Below are 22,753 nucleotides of genomic sequence, written 5' to 3' on the forward strand. Positions count from 1 at the left end.
CTCAGGTCTGATTTCTATAGGGGTTCTGAAGATTTGGAACAGAGATCACATTCTTTAACAATATGAAACTAATATTGTTAAATATTTTTTTTCTTTCCTTGGTGACTACACTGAGAAAAGTAAATTGTGGTATTAGAGCATAGTTTTTACAACTGAAAATAAAATGACCAGTAGAGATGGACATCCACAATTATTATGTAGAATGAAGACAATGCAGAGTGCACAGTACCACCACAAATGTTCAAGAAATAATGTTTATTTGAGAACTGCATCCTCAAGAATAAGCAAGTATATTTCATGTACCTATAACTGGTAAATGATGGTATTAAATTGAAATTCCTTACATTACTGATTTATGGTTATATAGAGTTGAACCCAACTGAACTTCAATTCCATATGAGAAAGAGAAGATCACTAACATGAGGGAGCCATGTTTCATAAGATCAAAAGAAAAGCAAAAGGATTTTCAGCTGATAATTTATTTGCATATAAGTTTTCTCACTATAAAATAGTATTATATTTTCTTAAAGCCAGTTTTAATTTTAAAGGAATTATAAGTAAATTATATATAATAAGTATATCAAGGTAACAAAGCTGTATTCTTTTAAAATACTTTGTGATGATTCATCATGTGAAAACATTTGTTAACTGATTTCTCAAGTCAACAGACATGTATGACAGAAATTACAGAAATCACTCAACTCAAATTTGTCTTAAATGTCTCAAATTTACTGGCATTTATCTGTTTATATATATATATATATGTATGTATAGATAGACAGATAGATAGATACAGAGAAGGGAAGATACCTTAAAAATAGACTGATACGAAACAATAAATCTGTCTTACAGACTCTCACAATTCCCCCCAACAAAACAGGGTAATTAATTTTTACTAACTATCCTTAAAAATGGAAGTGAACAAAAAATATATTTATATAAAAATCATATGATCATTCACTGAACACATTTATGAGAGAAATGATGCAATCATCTGTTAGCCTATTATCTAAATGTAATTTATTTATCAAGTATCTGCTCTGGTTTTAAAAATATCCCATCCTTTATATTTTATAGAGCAGAAAATTATATAATATTTCTAATGTACTTGGGAAAATTAGAACCTATAAAAAATATAATACCACAGCCAGGCACTGGTGGCTCATACCTGTAATCCTAGCTACTCAGAAGACTGATCTGAGGATCATGGTTCAAAGCCAGCCCAGGCAGGAAACCCCATGAGACTCTTATCTCCATGAGAGTCTTACCTCCAATTTACTACCAGAAATCAAGAAGTGGTGCTGTGGCTCAAGTGGTAGAGTGCTAGCCTTGCGCTGAAGAGCTGAGGGACAGTGCCCAGGCCCACAGTTCAAGCCCCATGACTAACCAAAAAAAAAAAAAAAAAATACCACAGTATACTAAATTGTCAGTCTGTGTGTCAGAAGCCAAATGATCTTTTACTAGATAGGATGAAATAAGATACAGAGCACAGGGGTAAGCTAGTTACTAAAGACTTAGATTTGTTTAGCTACATCCCTCCTCTTCCTTTCCCTTCCTTATCTTCCTTTTATCCTTTAAAAAAATTGAGTCAAAAATCATCTGATCATCTCAAAATAGCTCTGACTTCCATTTTACATCAAACCAAGTAAAATAAAATAAAGTCACGATCTGCCAAAGCTCCAGAGATTATGGATAAATATCAGATGTACCATCTGAAAATAGAAAAAATGCAAAATACAAATTAACTTCTCTGCCCCATCTCATATGCCATATTTTCATTCCGCGAAGAACATATATAGTACTCCCTTGTCCTCCGAGTGATAAATGCTAACACATATTAAACAATGTTGTTCGTTACTTTGACATATTTTTCTCCCATAGGACAGTCCCAGTCCCTTTGGAAAGCAGGTTCCATCATTATCTCCTTCTTAATGGAGAAGGAAGCTGATAGAGAATTCCAGGAACTTGCCACAGCTATACAACTGAGAAATGGTAGGCCCAGAATTTATACCCAGGTCAGCTAAATAGAGAATCTGCACTCTACCCCAGGGAAGGAAAACAGCCAAACAGTGAACATACGTGTACCAGAGCTTGGGATGGCGGCTCACGGAATGATTTTTTCCATTAGTTGGAGTGTCTTTTGTTGCTGATTTACTCAACAGGAATTCTTGAAGCTTCTGCTTTACTTCTGTGCTTGCCACAGCTCCTGAAACACACACAGAAACAGATGTGGGTGTGAGCCCTGTCCTCTTATGCCCTCGCATAATCTAACAGAGACTAAGAAGTAACTTCACTGGGCACAGCATATGAAATCATCCTAGCAAATGAAAGAAAGAGAGAAAGAAAGAAAGAAAGAAAGAAAGAAAGAAAGAAAGAAAGAAAGAAAGAAAGAAAGAAAGAAAGAAAGAAAGAAATCAGAATCTGAAGAGGTCTTTTAAAATAGCACAGTGCTCTGCAACTTTTAGTTAAATTGCCAATTTCAAAAGACTTGCAATGAGTTCTCTAATTGCTTTTGCAGAAAGAGGATCTCTAGAATTAATAACAATTTTTAAGTTTAAAAATCACTGCCGAGGAATAATACACTATTAAAAAACAACCAGGTGTATTGGGGTGCCACAGCAGATCCTTGTACAATGATCTGTCCAAGTTTCTAGTTTGAGAAACTTAACATTTAAAAAAAATCCTTTGAGCATTAAACAAATAAATATTGCTGGAAATTTCAGTTCGAGTCATTGAGTTTTAAACCTTGCTGCGACCTGAGCTTGAACTGACCTAATGATGATGAATTATTTGGATCTGTCTCCCTCTTGTGGATAGTTCTTTTGCAAGTGTTCTGCCTTAAATCTTCCCAAGTCTGAGTACAGAGAAATTAAACGCAGGCCAGGTGTGACTTACAGAGCAATTACTTGGACTGGCAGAAGCTAGGCATAGTATGGAGATGTGGGCATAACTTCATTATTAAACAAGATATCTTACGTGGGATTACTTTAGCATGACATTATTTTTAAGGTCCAAAAATAAAAATTCACAGCTGTGCCAACATGTGTTTACTTCTTGTGATGTGCTGCAGACCGAATAAAGAGCCAGTAGGAGAATGTTAGAGCTGTACATTTGAGTCCAAAATTTATTACTTGAACTAAACACAGACAGTTTTGACAAGTTTCATTCCATGCTAAGTCTTCTTTCTATGACGATCAACTAGAGATGAGGGGAGAGAGTCCATCTTTTACCCTGGTTCCTCTTACTTTCTCGTCCTCTATCTTTGCCTCTGAGAGGAGGAAGCTGCTGTTCTCTGCGATGCCTCTCTACTTCCTGTTCTTGCCTCTGCTGCTCCAGTTTCTGCTCCTTTTCTAGGAGTTCTTGCTGCTGTTTTATGGCTAGAAGTTCCTGTTGCAACTTGCGAGAAGAGAAAGACATGAGAGTGTGCAATTTCTTTACGCTTCATAGTCATTTCTGACTACCCCAAATTTTAAAGTCTTATTAGCTTTTGGAATTTTTACTCAGCATATATTTTTATCAACTCATTTTTAAAGAACTATTTAAAACTGAAAACAAGCCACTAATGACATGATGGTCTTAAATCATCCACGAGCAAGTTTTTAGGTAACTCCATTACCTTTGCCACTCCGTAAAAAATAATTACCAAAGTCCCACTGGTGTCTGTCGGTTAAATATTTATTCTCCTACTAACCTTCTTTCGTGTATATGAAATCTATGTGCAGGCAAAAGCCACCACAGGTCTATTTACAAAGTCCTCTGCATTATAAATAAACAATTGAAATCTTTAGTTCTTAGTCTGAGAAATGGTGTAAAAATAATCACAGTGAATAGGATGGTGAGATATGGGTGACATTTGGGGGAAGTCTACTTGAAATAGAATGAAGATGAACAATTTCAGAACCTTACAGAGAAAGTTCTCAACAGACTAAGTAAGGCACTCTGCATATCTATAATAGGTTCTTTTTCAAAATAGCAGAAGTCTTTAATCTTTCATTTAGCACATAAAAATTTAGATTCAAGACACTGATCTAAATGAAATCATTTCAATAAAACTATACTTTAATATGCTGCTGTTTGTCTTTCTGAATCCCCTGAATTCATCATCAAATAATGAAAAACATCATTCTTTTTTTCAGACTGAGAAATATCCATCTATGAAGACTACTAAGTGTGCCCACAAAGGGATTACGAATGATTTAAGATTTCTATTGAGTGTAGATGTGAGATCTGGATGTTACTTAACCGCCACTCAGAACCTTGGCATATCATATATAAGATTAAAAACAAAAAACAAAAAACAAAAAAAAACCTCTTTCACATATCACATTCATAAGGATAGAAAATTAATTTTTAGGTTTGAACATGTAAATCTGTAACATTTCATGCTATCAAGAGTATATTTTTTATTATAGTGGTCCCTAAAACTCTGACATATCCCAGAAAGTAAAAGAACACAAATCAAAAGCTATACATTGATTTCAGGCCCCCTCTGGAACAGCAAAAGCTTTGTTGGTCCATCATCATAGCTTCACCAATACCGAAGAATATCTTCAGGAGAATTTCTGATTATTCTTTATGTTAAAAGGTGGCTCTTAATAGAAAATATTGAAGTTTTGACTTCGCTACACCAAACACACAAATGATACTCTTTTAGATATTCTATCGTTGCCTGAGAATGTACTTATTACCTTATTTATGTAACTGTAACCCCTCTGTACATCACCTTGACCATAAAAAAACTAAAGTTGAAAACAACTGGACACACACACAAGAGAATTATAACCCTGAGGCTGAAGATAGTAGAAGCTAATAATCTCAGCTACTTAAGAGATATAGACAGGAAGATGACAAGTTAGACACCAGTTTATGCAAAGCTAGGGAGACACTATCTCAATAAACAAACAAAATGCTGAGAGCTTGCATCAAGCTATTGAGTGCTTGTCTAGCATTTGAGTGCTTGTCTAGGGGTTCAATCCCTAGAACCAAGAAAAATGAAATCAATAACTCTAACTGTACCCTGTTTTAAGGATAATTCTATGCAGATATTGGTCAAATTGACCCAGTGCTTTATCCAAATCTTATTATAATTGAACTTTATAATGATATAAAAAGCATAGTTTTTAATTGCCATAACTATTAACTGCAAAGATTGGCAGCAAGAAGTTTAAATAAAACAGAAATAAAACTTTACCCTCTGTTTCCAGATGTTCTGGCCCTTGAACTTGACAGAATGATTTAGGGACATGAGGGCAAACAAGGCAAGACTCCAAATCTTGGAGCAGTGCACACCAGCTGTGTAGCTTAGTATGGAATGGAAACCTACATGATTTCTCTCTACCTTAGTGTACGAGGTGGAAAATGGGATAATAGTATCCAATGCACCAGATGGTGATTATTACAGATGCCCAAGACTCAAAAATCACTCATCCTACCTTCCTCATACACATAAAATCGAACACATAAAATCTATCTGAATGTTAAAAGCATCAGCTTTTAGCCTCACCCATAAGAATGTGTCAAAACAAAATAAAATAAAAAGCTAAAAAAAAACTTCCAAATTTTAAAAAGGAAGTCTTAAATATGTCTTCAGTTTCTGAGAAAAGAACTTATTACTTTGGAAAATCACTTTAGAAGCTAAATTTTCCTCTTAGCTATCTCATAATCCTTATTCTCTTAAGAGCTTCTTTTCCAACATTTTCCAGATGTCAATAAATCGACTCACTGTGTTTGTGGCAACCAAAAAAACTGAGAAATCTACCTCTGTTATTGGCTTTTGAGTATAATCAACTAATAAATATCTTAATCTTACAGTCACAGAAGACACTAAGTATAAATGATAAAACACTTAAAAATGATTAACTAATAGTACTAATAGCTCATCAGCCTTGCCCACTAGTCAGGAAAACGTGACTCACTTGGGGGCAGTTCTTAAACTACAGTGAAGAAGACAAATTCTCTGGAGCATCAATGCCAACCTAACATGCCTGGGAAGACATCTAGACATCAATGCTCCGATTATTGTTTTAAAGGTCAATTTGAAATCATGTTCAGCATTCATTCCAATATAAATGCACTAAAGAAAGATTTCTCACGTTTCAAAATGTAGTCATGAGCTACTGATTTCACAAGATCCTCAGTCTTGTTTTCACTTTATTTTAGTTTTTTGGTAGTACTAGGGTTTGAACCCAGGCCTTTACAGATGCTTGGCAGACACTCATTCTATCATACCTGCCTTTTTCTATTGTGATAGGGTCCCATAAACATTTTTGCACAGGCTGGACTGGAAGATAATCCTGCCACATCCCTCACAGCTAAAATGACAGACCTGGGCCAAAACTATCAGTTGTTAACTGAGATGAGGTATGGTGAACTTTTTGCCCACGCTGGCCTTGAACCTTGCCCAACTATTCTCTTACTTCCCAAGTAGCAAGGTTTGTAGGATTGAGTATGCACACAGATTTATTTTTAATTTTTCTTCGTGTGTGTGGTGGGGGCGCAGGGGGTAGGGGGGATGACGGGTGGTAGGGATTTGAAATCAGGGCCTTGTGCTTGCCAGGCAGGCACTTTACCACTTGAGCCAAACTCCAGCTCTTTTGCTTTAATTATTTTTCAGATAAGGTGTGGCTTTTCTTGCCTGGCCTACCCTGGACTGTGAGTATCCTCTGTTATGTATCCTGCTGAGTCAGAACAACAGATGCTCACTACTATGCCCTGCCTTTTCACTGAGATGAGGGTCTCACTAACTTTTATTTTCTTTTGTCCTGGCTGGTTTCAAACTATGATTGTCCCAATATCTGCCTCCCAAGTAGCTAAGATTATTATCATAAGCCACCTCTCAGGACTGTTTTTGAGGTATCAATACTATGTATAAGTTATTTTAGTTAAGTTTATTAAGTGATAAAGATGCTTTGTTAGGCAAAATAAAATAATACAGACCTTCCAGCTTAAGAAAATATCTTATAAAATAAGGAACAAAAGGAATATATTTTTACCTTATCAGACATTGTAACATTAATATAATAAAACTATATAATATTAACAAAGATCTGTTTTCCATATTAGTAACACATTCGGGTGCTTGTACTTGATATGCAAGTGATATATTAAGTGCCTAGAAGAATAGAGTTTAATAAAACAAAATGTAATATAATCATAATTTATTATATTAATATATATTTACATGCTCTGAAACAGTTGGATATATAAATAATTTTTATTATAAATATTTCATGCTTTTATTTGCAGTGCTTGGATTTGAACTCAGGGTCTCATATTTGCTATACCAGCTTGAGTCCCTACCTCTAACTATGCTTATGCTTTTATAATGCTGTTATAACACACTGAATTTAGTATCTCTTTAAAATCAAACTAAACCACCCTCATTTTTAATGTCTTTGTTAATTCATTGACAATAAATGTAGACAAAGCCAAAATAGTAATGTCTTTATGAAGACACAAAAAAGAAATAAATCTATAAGCATATCTAAAATAATCAAAAATAATAAAGCTGCATCATAAAAAATTCAGATATATATACATTTCTCCAGGAATAATTTAAACAACTTGATTCTCAAATGTCAACTACTTTAAAAATTCTTTCAACAAATTGTTATCTACAGTCTATAAAAATTGAAATATTTTCACGGTTCTCCATATAAATCCCACTGAACTTTTATTATGCTGTGATTTTTGAAACTGTATTCTATGAAATCCTTCTTATACGAAAGATGAGCGCATACTCAGAACATTTATTTGCTGACCAAAGATTGAATATAAAACCAGTGAGCTCTCTGTTTACATAAAGAATCAAATATATCCTTTCTGATAAATAGTACATGCGGATTCTTTAGAAACATGAAGTGGAATTTTATAGACTCGTGGCTCCTGTTGGTGGTGAGTATATGGGAAGAAAGAACATATGGTAGACACTCAAACAAGATTAAGAAGCTCCTGTTCCCTAGGGCCACTCAACGCAAGCTAAAGGACAGGAAGGCAGGAGAAGCCTCTGAAAAAGCCCAGCAGGTTATTAGATTCTCTTCCAAGGGTTCCACCAGGACAAACACCATTTCCTTCAAGTTACTGCTCCATGTGATAATCACAGTGCAGCTTCCCCTTCAGTGCGCCTGTGGGGGCTTCTTACGCTCATGTCATGGTGCAGACACTCTTACTTGTTATGCTCATGTCACGGTGCAGACACCCTCACTGAAAAGGTCAGAAGCAGACACATTTGCTACCTTTATGTGCTCCTGAAGCTGAGCCTGATGCTGTCGTGTCAAGTTCTCATGCTGTTTCTGGAACTCTGCGATCAGAAGCTGCTTCTGGATTTGCTGCTGTTGCTGAATAAGAAGTAATTCCTGCTGCAGTTGTTTCTCCCGGACAACAGGGTCCACCACTGGCATCATCATCCTGAGGTCCGTCCTTAGGTCTAAAGGTGAGATGGGCTCCAGGCCCACAGGGACCTCTGACTTCACATCCACTGGGCAGCAGGAAAGAAGCAAGAGAAAGGAGAATAAAGATGTGAAACTCAGTATACTGACTAAGGGGGTAAATACATATGTATACTATACACTGTACAGTAAAATTCAAGTCGGTGAGTGTGACATTTTTATAATGATAAAAAGTTTTCTGTGAGAGACCACCTGCAAAGTTTTATTCAACAATTCGTATTCTACCAAGAATTATGTACATTGCTTTTTCAAAGAGATAGATTCAATTATTTACTAGTATGAAAGCCAAATACAAAACATATTCTTAGAAGGGGAGCTATGGCTCAAGTAGCAACATGCTAGCCATGATCATGCTCAGAGGAAGGGTCCAGGCCCTAAGCTCAAGCTGTAGGACTAGAAAAAAATAAATGAAAGAACACTTCTGCTTTGAGGTGGGTGCCAGTGGCTCATGCCTATAATCCTAGCAAATCAGGAGGCTGAGATTTGAGGATCGCAGTTCAAAGCTAGCCTGAGAAGGAAGGTCCATGAGACTGTTACCTCCAATTAATCACCCAAAAAAGCTGAACGTAGGGTTGTATGTCAAGTGGTAGAATGCTAGTATTGAACACAAAGGCTCAGGAACAGTACCCACACCCTGAGTTCAAGCCCCAGTAGAAACGCATGTGTGCGCACGCACACGCGCGCGCGCGTGCGCGCGCACACACACACACACACACACACACACACACACACACCCTACTCTACTGAAGAACTTACCCAAATTAAATCAACTTAGTACCAAGAAGTGTAATGATAAGGAAAAGATGTTATATAAGAGAGAACTTCTGCAACCATTCAATGTGTGCACTTATGAACATTCGTTTTGTAATCAGCATCAGATCATTCTACCTTAAAAACTTAAGCTTGAATTGAAATGTATTCTTAGTACTATGAGACTTAGCAGAGGAAGACTACAATGTGGGAAATGGAATCAACAATAGCAAAGGAACCAGATCTAAATACTGAGTGAAAGTATCTGAGTTTGTAAGGGCTGGTGTTTAAAGAGTGATTATGTGTATCTCAGTAACTTCATTCATAAAAGAAACTAGACAGAAAAATGTATGGGGAACTTAAAATGTATTTAATCAGAACATAAGAAGAAGATCTTAGGATAATTACAGAAGATAATATTTAAATTACTCAAAATTAAATTAGGCAATGTGTTTAAAATGCTGAACACAAATGCTCCTAAAAGAATGGTTTATTCAAGAAAGTTTACAAACTGGCTAGATATTTAGATGTTCCAGACTTTTATGGCTGGCATGCATTCTGATTGGTCAGTGCCTATACCAAACTTGTAGTGAACTATTTTCAGTATGATTATCACTTCAAGGAATCAAGAAAGTTTTGCAATTAAGCAAAATAATTGATATTAATAAAATAAGAGATTTTTGGAAGAAAAAGTGGATGGGTAAGATATCAATCCAAAGGAGAAAGTCCATACTCAGATCTAACCATTTATGAGTGAACAAAACATGTAATATAATCAGAAATAACCAAATTTTAATTGAAAAATTATACAAAAGATTTACATGTTCTGGGAAGAAAACAAATAGTCTGTTACTCAGCTGTAATACGTAGGCTGCTAGCTTTCAACCTCTGCTTTTACATCTACATGTCTGTTCTCCTACCTGTGCAAACCCAGGAAGTTCGTAACTGTACTGGGCCTCAGTAAATTGGGGATCATTATAATAACGGCAATAAAGGATCACCTATTCAAAGTGCTCACTGCATATATGGAAACTTTGCTGTGGATTTTTTTATTATGTAAAATGGAAATCTCATAGATATTACAGTAAACCATCAATACTGAGTAGTAAACAATGCAAAAAATATTAAAGAGCAAACATGAAAATAAAATGGTATGTGATTTCTATAAAATATTAGAAAATAAAACTGTAAAACATTATTAAAAGCATATACCTCAGCAGCTGAATTTATCTTCACTAGTAAATAACTGCAAATTATAAATATAAACTGACATGCATTTATTAAGTATTATGTATAGGAATTAGACATGTGACTATGTACACAATGCCCCACTGTACAGCATAAGAATGTAATATGTAAAATTTTGTATTGCAAGAAGCACTGACCATTGATATAAAGTAACAGAATTAATATTGTAATATGTATCAAGAAGTGCCAGATGTTCCTACTATTATTTGATACAAGTTTGCCATATCTAGAACTAAATCTTATACAAGTAATTCTAATGGATATTTTTTAAAAGTTTAATATTACACTGTTTTCTGGAGCATTATTTTTTATAATTGAAATTACTACAAGAAAATGTCTAAACAAAATATGTTACATCCATTTGGTAGAAATATATGTAACCACTAAAAATAAGGTTTTTGAAAATATTAAAATTACTATTATAATAAAAGTGAAAAAGACACAGAAAGTGGCATTTATATTATGACAACCATTTAAACAATGTTAATATAATTAACATTGTAAAATTCGTTGACCTTTCAAGTCCCAGGCCTCCCTTATTCTAGACCATAGGTTGGTCATTTAAAAAGTGAAAGAGAGGGCTGGAAAGGTGGCTCAGAGGTAGAGTGTTTGCTTTGCATGCATGAGGTCCTAGGTTCGATTCCTCAGCACCACATAAGCAGAAAAAAGCCAGAAGTGGCACTGTGGCTCAAGTTGTAGAGTGCTAGCCTTGAGCTAAAAGAACTAAGGGGCAGTGCCCAGGCCCAGAGTTCAGACCCCACGACTGACAAAATAATAATAATAATAATAATAATAATAAAATAAAAATAAAAAGTGGAAGATGGGCCAGGCAACATTGGTGGCTCATACCTGTAATCTAGTTACTCAGGCAGCCCCGATCTGAGGACCACTGTTTGAAATCAGTCAGGCAGAAAAGTCCTTGAGACTCTTATCTATAACTAACCATCAAAAAGCCCAAAGTACAGCTGTATCTCAAGTGGTAGATCATTAGCCCTGACCACAAAAGCTCAAGGACAGCATTCAGGCCCTGAGTTCACACACACACACACACACACTCAAAGACAAAATGTCAATCTTGGAATTCTGAGCATATATACACAGGATTTCAGTCACAATAGCTGGCCAATTCTCCTCACAATGTCTGATGGCTCAGATAACAGAGGATCATTATAATTTGGAGGTAAATATGAATGATCCTTTCTTTTGTATTTAACTGCATTTTTCAAAATTGTAACTTGACATTCTAACCACATCCGTATTAGTATCTTAGATACAAAGATTCAGGATTAGGGAACCATGATACAACAAGTTTAAAAGGCCTGACAGAAGCTCTGTCTACAAATGAAAAAGTTTCACATACTGAAGCACTAAATGCCCTCACATGACATTTGAACTATATGGTGTACCTTACACTGATGGCTAACTTTATTATCGTCTTTTCTTTTCTAAATTATATTTTATTATCATTAAGTGGTTGTTCAAAAGTAACCATTCCATGGATAAGTGCAACTCTCAACATCCTACCAATCCAACTTCTCCCCTTCATTTTTTTTTTTTTGTTCCAGGTTTTAACTCAGACTCTCATGCTCCTGCTGCTCAGCTTTTTCTCTTAGAGCTGGTGCTCTACCCACTTGGGCCATGCCTATAGTCTGGCATTTTGCTAGTTAACTGGACATAAGTGTCTCACCATCTTTACTGCCTGGGCTGTTTTTGAACTGCGATCCTCCAGGTCTCAACCTCCTGAAGAGCTGGGATTATAGACACTGGCACCCACGATACACAGATTTTTTAATATATTAGTCAGAAGTTATCTGAAACACTATTAGTCAGAAGTTATCTGAAACAAAATTGATTATTAATACACTATAGTGTGATAAACCATGCCTTCTAAGACATATTTGAGAAAGAAAATAAATTAGTTGTGACTAGTTCGAAAGCTACTAAAGATGACAGCTTATAAGATCTCCTGGCTGTAATGGTAACATAGAACTTTCAGTAAAGCCTCTCAAGTAATATGAGATTTTGAGCATTAACTTAAAGGGTTGGCACAGTACCAAACCAAATGGCTGTTAATGATATATTTCATCATTCTATAAAGTCAAACTGTAGCCTTCACTTTTAAACATGGGAATCCCAATAACAAAGCTCAGAAATTAACACAATAAAGACAAAATGTAAAAATTCAAGAGACCCTGAGATCTTGGCTTATTAGAATTCCTATTGTTGATTATCTACAAACATCAAATGCTTATTTTTTTCAAAAAGAAAAAAAGATAAGGAAAGCTATCTCCAAAGTCTCTGAAATGGTTATTGTAAATCTCAAAGGGTAATTTGACTTCTTAACCTGCTATCCCAACAGAAATGATTGTGCCTAACTGCTTGTCTTTGTTCGGAGACTAATCACTAAATTGTGAAAAATCGCCCTCAACTTACAAAAACTGCTCTTGATTATAAATAATTGCCCAAGACTGAGAGAACACGGCAGGCAAGATCCCAGTCTTTCATCCAATTTATTCAGCAGCAATCCACATTCCATTTGTCTAGACTAAATATAGCAGCAGCATTTATACAAGAAATCAATAGTGCTCGCAGAAAGGAGAGCACAAAGGCATGAATATTTCATCAAACTCTAAGAGAAATGGCAATCAAGAAACTCGTGGTTCTGGGTAGGTCATCTTTGGCCTCCTGCATTCGTTTCTGTCATTTGGACAATAGCTCATCTCTGCCTAATCATAACTGTATCACAGCCATTCTTTCTATTTTCAGTACTAACTGCATTGGGGGTGACAAAGGCTTATCATATTCCCAGGCAGTTGGGTTTGTCTTACATCTTGGGTGATAGGGTAGTGATGCTCCCTTGAAGCAATAACCCAATACTAGGGTGAGATTTCAGCAAGTTACAATCATAGTAACTTTCAGATCACAGAATGGGAAAGGCAAGGGCATTGTCAAGAGCTGCAGGACATACTGCATTACAGGGACAAATTAGCCAGCAGTTTTAACAGTGGATAAGTGGTATTATCTCTGTTCATAACATTATTTGTTGAGCAACATGTGAAATCCCTCACAAATTACTCTGAACAGCTGGCCAGTGACATAACTTAGAAGGAAGTTGATGACAATTATTAGGATTAGCCTTAGTTACGGAGGATTCATGTTTTGTTTTGTTTTTAAATAGATTTCAACACCTCATGGCACACTTGAGAAATAGTGGTGACATAACTCAATTACTTGCATTTAATCTTTTCTGAAATGCATGCAAAATGTATGTCATATTATTTTACATTTTTCTAATTAATACATAACTAGTGCCCATCTAAAACTCTTACTTTTGTCCATTAACTAATCTTAATGATCATTTTGTAAAATGCTGTGGTTTCTTCAATGTCTTTCTTATTGGCCCAGCAATTCTTTAATGTTTAACAATGGATGCGATTTTTAAGGAAAATAAATAAATATTAACTTGTAAATTAAAAACCTATTTCAAAACTTGAAACAAAATTGCAGCTCATACAGGTTTTAGCAATTATATTTGTTTACACAACCTTGTTTAATTTAATTAAATTTCTATGAGAATGTTTTGTTTAGATTTTTCAGTATCACGGCAGTGAAGAATTAATTCAAAGCACTGAGGATAAATCTAGCAGCGTAATTCCTCTCTCTTGTTGTTTCTGTTCCTGGAACAGGTATGCAGAGAGGTTTAAGCATTCACAACCAGGAGTGTCATTGCTTTATCCACTGGCTCATGAACAAGAAACCATCAAGTGAACAACTTATAAACTCAGCAATGGAAACAACAACAACAACAACAACAAAACAAGCAGTTTAAGAACACAATTATGTCCATATAAAATCATCACGACAGTTTAAGAGAGAGTAGAGTTCATGTTGTTCTCAAAGTACTGAAGTTCAAAAATAACAGTATTCACATACCTACACCTCCTGCACCCGCGCACGCACGCACACACGCACGCACACACACACACACACACACACACACACACACACACATTGGCAAAGACATGTTCTTACTACCAATTTTTGTGGGTCATTTATTTGGTTAACTTTTCTACTTAACATGACTCTGAACATTGGAACCATGTTTAACGATCTCAGTTAGTAATTGTAATTACAGAGGTTACCACTCAAGATAGCCAGAACCAATTAGATACAGAATTACCTGTTTATGAATAAGAGGATATAAGAACTAAGACTTCTGGAAACAAATTTTTCTCTGATCATCATTTCTGCTTTTTCCAATTTTCCTTTGGTGTACAGAAACCTGTGAGAGTTGGAAACTGCTGATTTTACTCACTGAGAGAGGCTGACAGTGTTATTTTCTGCTTTAATGTTGTCTGATGAACTAGGTCGTTACTATCACTAGTTTAGGGATTTGGAAAATATGGTGTAGTAGCTGCCCCAAGGCACGTGCAATCAAGGCTTCCTCAAGGTATAGACCAAAATAATAATTTAAATACATTATAAAATCTGCAGGAAACCCCTAATATAAAAGATCAATAATAGTAGACTTTTGCTCTTATGAACCTTTTTGTATCTTTGCTGCTTTGTTGCCAAGTGTCTCTGCCAAGACACTAGTTCTATTTTTTTAATACATCAACAAGTATCCTTATGATACCATGTCCAATACCAAGATATAAGCTGATGCCAGCTTATATGCCACAGAATTTGTCCCCTCCCTACACTGCATTTAACTTGCTAGAATGATACCTGAGACCAATGAGGACTGGGTTTGAATTCACTGTACATGAAACCTTTTGTAGGCATATACTCAATTCTACTGGCCATCTGTTCAGCTGGCATAAAAATATGAGTGCAGTTTTCACTGTGAGTTGCTTAGTTTGCTTGTTCGTTTGTTTTTGTTTCTCTGTGGATTGAACCAAGTGTCTTTGTGCCTTTGCTCCTACCACTTCAGACACATCCCCTGGTCCTCGTTGGTCCTCAATGCTTTTTATTTCCTCTAGACAGCCTGGTCAGGCCAGCACACTAATCCAACCTCGCTGGCTGGAACAGGGAGCTGTGAGTTCGATGGTGCAAAAAAGTCTGATCACTTCCTCATACCCTGTGGATGCCACCATCTTTCTCTTCAGGTTCCACAGTCACAACGTATTTCCATTTCCCAAAGCTACTCTCTCCCCGGCAAGGTAATCTAGGAAATGGAGCTTTGGGGCTCTAGTTCCCCAAAGTCTGCAACAGGATAGAGGTGGCCGGTATGTGCAAAGTTGTCCTTTTCTGTTTTTCTTTTCTTAAACAAGCCTGTCTTTCAACTACTTTTCTCCAAACTTGCAAGTGCAAGTTGCCCAAAAATCGATCAGCTGACTATCACAGCCCCTCCTTCACACCACTTGAGGCTCACCTCCTGGTACCTCTCAAATGGCTGCATCCCAGTCTTCACCTTTTACTTACACCATGCTCCTTGTCCAACGTCTTCCTTTCTTATCAGTTTAATTCAACAAACACTTTGGAATGAATGCTGAATATAATGAGAATAGAAATGAGAACTATGATGCTGGCCTTCCTTATCAGAACTCATAATAAAGAGAGTGTACCACAGGGCTGGAAAGAATGCAACAGGGTTCTATGGACAAGAGCAAGTCATAGGATAAACAGATAACTGAAAATAATATAGTATATTATGTGTTAGGCAGATGTCTTTTTTAAAAAGAAGAGCCATTGAGTATACCAGACAGAGCAGCAATCCAAAAGTATAACTCCTCTAAAAAACGAATGTACTATTGTTTATCAAAATGAATACCAGGAAGTTGGAAATATGTTGGAGCGTGTCTGACAGTTGGGGGTGGGGGAGTTATGAATGGAGGGAGGAAGGGTAAACCAATGTAGTCATTGTTATATTCAATGTGTATTATATAAAAATTTAAACATGTAGCTATGCAGGAGGCTGAGATCTGAGAATTGTGGTTCAAAGTTAGTCTGGGCAGGAAAAGTCTGTGAGACCCTGACCTCCAATTAACCACGAAATATCTGAAGTGGAACTGTGGCTCAAGTGGCCTTGAATAAAGTAGCCTCCAGCAATGCCTAGTCTGGAGTTCAAGCCCCAGTTCATTCTCTCTCTCTCTCTCTCTCTCTCTCTCTCTCACACACACACACACACACACACACACGAAATGCAAGCCAGGCACCTGTGGTGCAAGCTTGTAATCGTAGCTATTAGAAGGCTGAGATCTGAGGATCTCAGTTCAAAGCAAGCCAAGGCAGGAAAATCCATGAGAATTAATCTCCAATAAACTACTCAGAAAAGGCCAGAAGTGGCACTGTGGCTCAAGTGGTCAGAGTGCCAGTCTTGAGCATAAAGAGGCTCAGAATCAGTGCCCAGGCCCTGAGTTGAGTTCAAGCCCTAGGACTGTCTAAATAAATAAATTAATATGTAACTTGAGGGTAGAGGTGTGAGAAAAAACTAGAGAAGAAGAGAAGGAGGAGGAGGAGATGGGGAAGAGTAGGAGGAGGAGGAGTAGAAGGAAGAAGAGGAGGAGGAGGAGCCACTGAGTATTCCAGTCAGAGTAGAAAAAGACTTCGAAAAGAAAGCATAGTTTGTTAGACTTTTTTTTTAATTCTAATTATCAATGAGCATGTTCTTTATAACACTTCTACTAATGCCTGACAGGTACACTCTATTACCATACAAAGTATGCCTGAAAAACATTTCTAGTAGATCTCCTAATAGATCTTTCTAATAGATCTATCATAATAAAAGTATTGATGAATGCTACCCCCCCTCCCACATACAAAGAAAAAGAAAAAAAGAAAACATGGTTGCCTGACCATCTTGATACTGCTATAAAGACAAGAGGTAAAAATCAAGGGAGAAGGACAAAGGACAAGGGCAAAGGAAGATGGAAGTTCTCCTGGATTGGTGGGACATCAAACTGGACACAAATAGTATGTCAAGCCAGAAGAACAGACAAGTGACAGTTACATCGCAATGTCACAAAGCAGGTAGTGTGGAAGAAGCAACAGCCTTCAGCTTCAGGCTGAAGAGGCAAGTGTTTACCTCCAGTGGCACGTGAGACTATTCCCTTATCTTCCTTACTGAGTGCTAATTGACATCATACATTTTAAAGGGGGAAAAAATCAAGAAAAAATTCCATTTATATAGTGACGATGGAAATTGTGGAAACGCAGGCTAGGGGCAAGTCACCCCGTCTTTCTCCTTGCCTAGCTGTCTGTCAGATGAATAAAGTGAAAGGGCAAAAGTGGAGGAAACAGTAAGGCTATAAAGAGAATGGACTTCCAGGCAGAATTCACAGGCTTTAGTGACTAAATATAAGAACTCCATAAATAGTCATTTAAGTCACCTTTATATTTCCCTTGTCTGCTACCACCTGTACACAACCCTCTACTTGCACTAGTACACATTTAAACAAAAACAATTCCATAATTTTCTTTACAGTTCATTCTTTATATTCTGTGGGCAGTTTCCAGAATAAGCTGACTGAGGACAGAGTTATGTCTGATATCTGTCTGCATTTTGTATTTTGTTCCTCTAGTAACTAATCTTTAATCCTTCATCTTAGTAACTATACTTCATAAAAATACTATTTTTTTTCCTGCATGGGAATCTCCATGGCAACTTCTTCCAGTCTCAGACTTTATTTGCTTTCTATGTGGTGACAATTCTATTTTCTTCCTACACATTGATTCCAGAGGTATGATGCAGTTGTACAGCTCGACCAGCAGTGGTATGAGCACTATCTCTCCTCTACCACTGCCTATTCGCTCTCTAACACCCACTGTACACCTTTGGTCATACACAAGGCCAACTCATTCCTCCACGGTTCCTGCGCACTTTCTTGGTCTCCAGTCTCAACAACACACACTTCACAGTACTCACACACACATGCTTTCCGTTCCTTGAGCATGCCATGTTCTCCTGAGCCACCACAGAGTTTTTCCCTTTTGAAAACATTTCCCTCAATCCCAGCTATTTTTCTAGGCCAAGTCTTATTTATCTTTCCTATCCCAGCTAGAACATAACTCAGTGTAAGGTATCTTACTTAGTCCTACTGAATATTCCTTTTAAATTTTGTAGTTATTTTCCTAATATTTTTTTATCTATCTTCTTCATTATTCTACTATCTTCCATGAGGGCAGGGATGCATTTTGTGATGCTACTACAATGTGAGGACACAGAAATGCTTGAGTGCATACCAAGAAAGAATGAAGGAACATAGATAATAGGTAGATAGATTAGAAACTCAGACATATTCACATATTTCACATACATGCATAGCCAATTAAAATCCAAAAGTAATATTAAGATTTTTGAATACCTGAGTTTCAGATATATACGTTTATATATATATATATATATTATATATATATATATATATATACACACTTACACTATTGATAAGCTAGCAACATGACTTATTCTGGCAACCAATAGCCATTTGAAAACCATCACCAGGTTTTCCATTCATAATGTCATTTTTCATTTTGCTTAGCCCAAGTTATCTATTAAAACTCAGTAAAACTGAGTGAAGTAAGCCAGGCTTTCTAGAATATTAAATTAATAAATCTGAATGTCTAACATAAAAAAGATAAAGGGTTTATATTTTCTCTTATATGTGGATGTTAGATCTAAAAATATAAACACATATGTAAACACATACAGAGCTATATTCATACATACACAAACTGGCTAAAGTATGGTATACATAAGAGTGAGATTCCATGAGGTAAGCCCTTTGAACAATTAACAGGAAGCTAAAACATGTTTGGACTGTGTGAATGAAGTTTAATGGGAGGAGGTGGATGAATGAAGAGGGGAATGGTGGATGAATACAGCCATAATAATTGACATTCATACATGAAAATAGAATTAGTAACAAGGAGATGTGTGGGAATGGGATAAATGGGTAAAAGAAAATGATGTAACCAGGTGAGTCTGATATAAATAGTCCTAGTAATTTGAAACACTCTTGTACAAGAATTTGAAGACAATCAAAAAAAGAAAAGTCCTCAATATGTTGACATTTTCAACCAATTAAGTGTGATAGGGAAAGCTCAAAGATAAATACAACACCTATCCAGGCTGGTTGCTCAGTAGGCTGCAGCCTGAAATACCAAACAATAATGCCTAATCTGTGTACCACTACCTCATATGCTATTGTTACAAAATAAGACCCAAACGGGTAAACTGTAAACTAAAATTTGTATAGTCCAATTTAAAAGATGAAGAATTAAATTAATAAATAAGGAAAAAATATATCAAGTTACTTAAGCAACAATACTTTAATATTTTACCTAAAATAAGTACCTAAAGTACCAGTTAACTTTTTTTTTTGGAAGGTGTTGATGTTTTTTGCCTACGACTATTTCAGTATAAATCTAGTCTGGAAAAGTGCATTGGTTTTTAGAATATTAAATTAATAAATCTGAATGTTTAACATAAAAAAATAAGAAATGGAGAAAATAGTAATACAGCCTGCCTCATTTACCAACAATTCTGCCCAAGGGATGCAAATATTCCCAAGCTATTCCCAATATTAGTAGTACCTATGTAACTATCATCACGGGATAAAAAAGAATTAGTAAATTTGCAAACAGTAAGAGTGATACTTCTTATAAAAATTATGAAAATTGGTTAGTCCAGAAACACAATTCTCCCTCATAGTGATTTTGTTGGAGTTATAAATGCTTTTAGTTTCCAAAAGTGCACTAATATGGAACATAAATGAAAAGAAAATAAATGCAAAAAGGCAATCTGGGCTTTGATTTACTATTCTCTTATTTCCCAGGGGTCTGAACAGGAAGCAAAAATAACCACAAATGACTAAAATACCAGTAGGTCTTGAAATATCAACATTTAAGCTAAACCAAGCTAACTTTTTAATCAAAGCCTATACTATTTTGATTTCCTTAATTCAAACTCCCTCTCTGCAAATATGCTTTTGAATTAAGCAGTCATAACAAACCATAACACAAACACGGATTGCCAGCTTATTTGTAATACACACTTAGATCTAAAACTCTGCATGGTTCGCTCGTGTTTTCCTGCACCAGAGCTGAGTAGAGGCTTTACTGAGCTTAGCTTGTTTCACCATGGAAAGAAAAGCCAATTTATGTGACCTTTAGTACCATAGGAACTAAGAATCTAACAAGATTATTTTGTAATTCAAAAATAAAAATCCAAAACCAAGCACCAGAAGTTTACATTTGTAATCCCAGAAACTCAGGAAGCTGAGATCTGATAATCACCACTCAAAGCCAGCCCCAGCAGGAAAATCCATTTGACTCTGATCTCCAATTAACCACCAAAAAGTCATAAGTGATGGAGTGCCCGTCTTGAGCGAAAAGTATGAGGGTGAGGGCTAGGGTGTGAGGCATTGAGTTCAAGCTCCAGCACAAAATTAAAATAGTACAATAAAACATGAAAGAAATTTAGTTGGTTTTTGTGCCCTGCTAGCAAGAAGAATATTAAACCAGTGGAAAGTAATCTAATAGAGTTATATTTTTAAGACAGCAACATACGTTAAAGAATTCAGGGAAAGTGGGGTTAACAGATCTACAACTCCTTTCAGGAAACCTCCCTTCTTCTCCTCTTTGATCAGGAAGTTGGATTCTCAGCTCCTCTCTACTTTTTCAGTCCTTCACAATGGCAATAAGATTTCAACAAAAGCATTTTGTTTTTCTTCCAGAAAAATTGTTTCATGCATTCTGAGGAAGTCTTTGCCACAGAAACAAGTCAAGGAGTCCATTAGAGCCATCTGACACAGGACAGGATCAGAATGATATTTTAGAAGCATAACCATTTTTTTCTCAATGGTTAAAGAATTCTTTCAAATACAGTCTTCTAAGACTAATGCATAAAATGAATTCAACATTTTGGAAAACAGGAGGAAAAATAAGGTCCATATACTCACTTCCCCCTGCTAGCCTAGGAACCAGCGAATTTGGTTGGAAAGACCACTGCTCTTAGAAACATTACCTCTGTGTTTATTTTTCTAAATTCTATTCAGGAAAACCACATTATTGCTCATTCAAAGAGCAATGCATTCTTATTTGATGAGAATGGGGATTGTGACAGCCTGAAAATTATGAGTGGGAAATAATAAATTTATATTTTGTAGTTTGTGATTTAGAAAAAACTAGTATAGGTTAAAACATTACTTCTTTAGTGTTCTTTAATGTTGCCTCAAGCCAAGCTGATTAGCAGCTACATTTATATTGTTTTCACACTGTGGTCCACCTTTCCTTGAAAATTAAAAAAATAAAATAAAACAAACACACATACAAACTTACTATCATTTGTCAAAGAGCACTTAGATATGAGTTTTAATATATGTGAACTTTCCTGACCCAAGCACTCTAATAAAAATGTGGCTTCCCTATACTGGCTCTGAATTTGTCTTTCCAAACAGGTAAGAAAAAAGTATACATTTTTTGAAGAGTGGTTTTATTATTGAAATATAATGTCAGTATTCATAATGAACTTACACGTGCCAAGACGCTGTTCTGAATGCTAAACAAAGCAAATGTTCACTCATGTTCATCTTTACCACATTCTGGGGTTCTGTTATATGGTAGCCTGTTTGAGAGACATGATGGCAGTTCTCATTTTCAGTTGAGGAAAAGTGCAAGGCACAGAGGAACTTGGTCAAGGTCATAGGTATCAGCAATAAAGGAAGAATAAAACACACACCATTCAAGTCCCCAGAATAGTCACCCTACAAAAATCCCTATTCAATGTTTTATTATTATTATTATTATTTAGTGGTTTGTTTATTTTTTGGGCAAGGTGATGTACAGAAGGGTTATAGTTACCTAAGTAAGGTAGTGTGGACATTTCTTGTCGAACTTGTTACCTTCTCCCTCATTATTCTTCCTCTTTCCCTCCCATCCCCCCAACCCCTCAAGTAGTACAGATAATTTCCAATATAGTATCTTCTGAGTATCGCTGTTGCATTGGTTCCCTGCTTTGTGCTTTGTCTCACCATTTTTGTTGCCCTTCCCTAATTCAGATAAACATAAATAGAGTACTAAAATCAAATATAGTGACAGCAGGAGATAAACCATAGGAGGGGAAAACACAAAAGAAAAAGAAATCACATAGTGCAGTAAAAACAACAACAAAGAAAAACTTCATATCCATAATTAATATTCTCTTTTTAAAGATGGACATTTATTTTATTTTTTGCTTTTAGTTGACTTTTTATTTTTTTTAATTTAATTTTATTTTTTTGTGAACATACTGTACAGAGGGGTTACAATTACATGGGCAGGATAATGCGTACATTTCTTATCAAGCATTGCAGCCTCCTCCTTTGTTT

General features: G+C 36.0%; 1 protein-coding gene across 8 annotated transcripts in view; it reads right to left on the reverse strand.

Moving 5' to 3' along the window:
- The window catches only part of Hdac9 (histone deacetylase 9), a 679,511-nt gene that overhangs the window by 380,938 nt on the left and 275,820 nt on the right, over positions 1-22,753 (reverse strand). For 6 of the 8 annotated variants that reach the window (XM_013024045.1, XM_013024037.1, XM_013024040.1 and 3 more), the window contains exons 3-5: positions 8,235-8,476; positions 3,246-3,396; positions 2,080-2,206 (exon numbers count right to left, since the gene is read on the reverse strand). In XM_013024045.1, the coding sequence (XP_012879499.1) occupies positions 2,080-2,206; positions 3,246-3,396; positions 8,235-8,476 (520 nt within the window). The remainder of the gene's footprint in view (positions 1-2,079; positions 2,207-3,245; positions 3,397-8,234; positions 8,477-22,753) is intronic. The other 2 variants (XM_013024043.1, XM_013024042.1) reach the window with 2 other exon arrangements.

The sequence above is a fragment of the Dipodomys ordii genome, unplaced genomic scaffold (genome assembly GCF_000151885.1).
Source record: "Dipodomys ordii isolate 6190 unplaced genomic scaffold, Dord_2.0 Scaffold72, whole genome shotgun sequence".
Taxonomy (NCBI): domain Eukaryota; kingdom Metazoa; phylum Chordata; class Mammalia; order Rodentia; family Heteromyidae; genus Dipodomys; species Dipodomys ordii.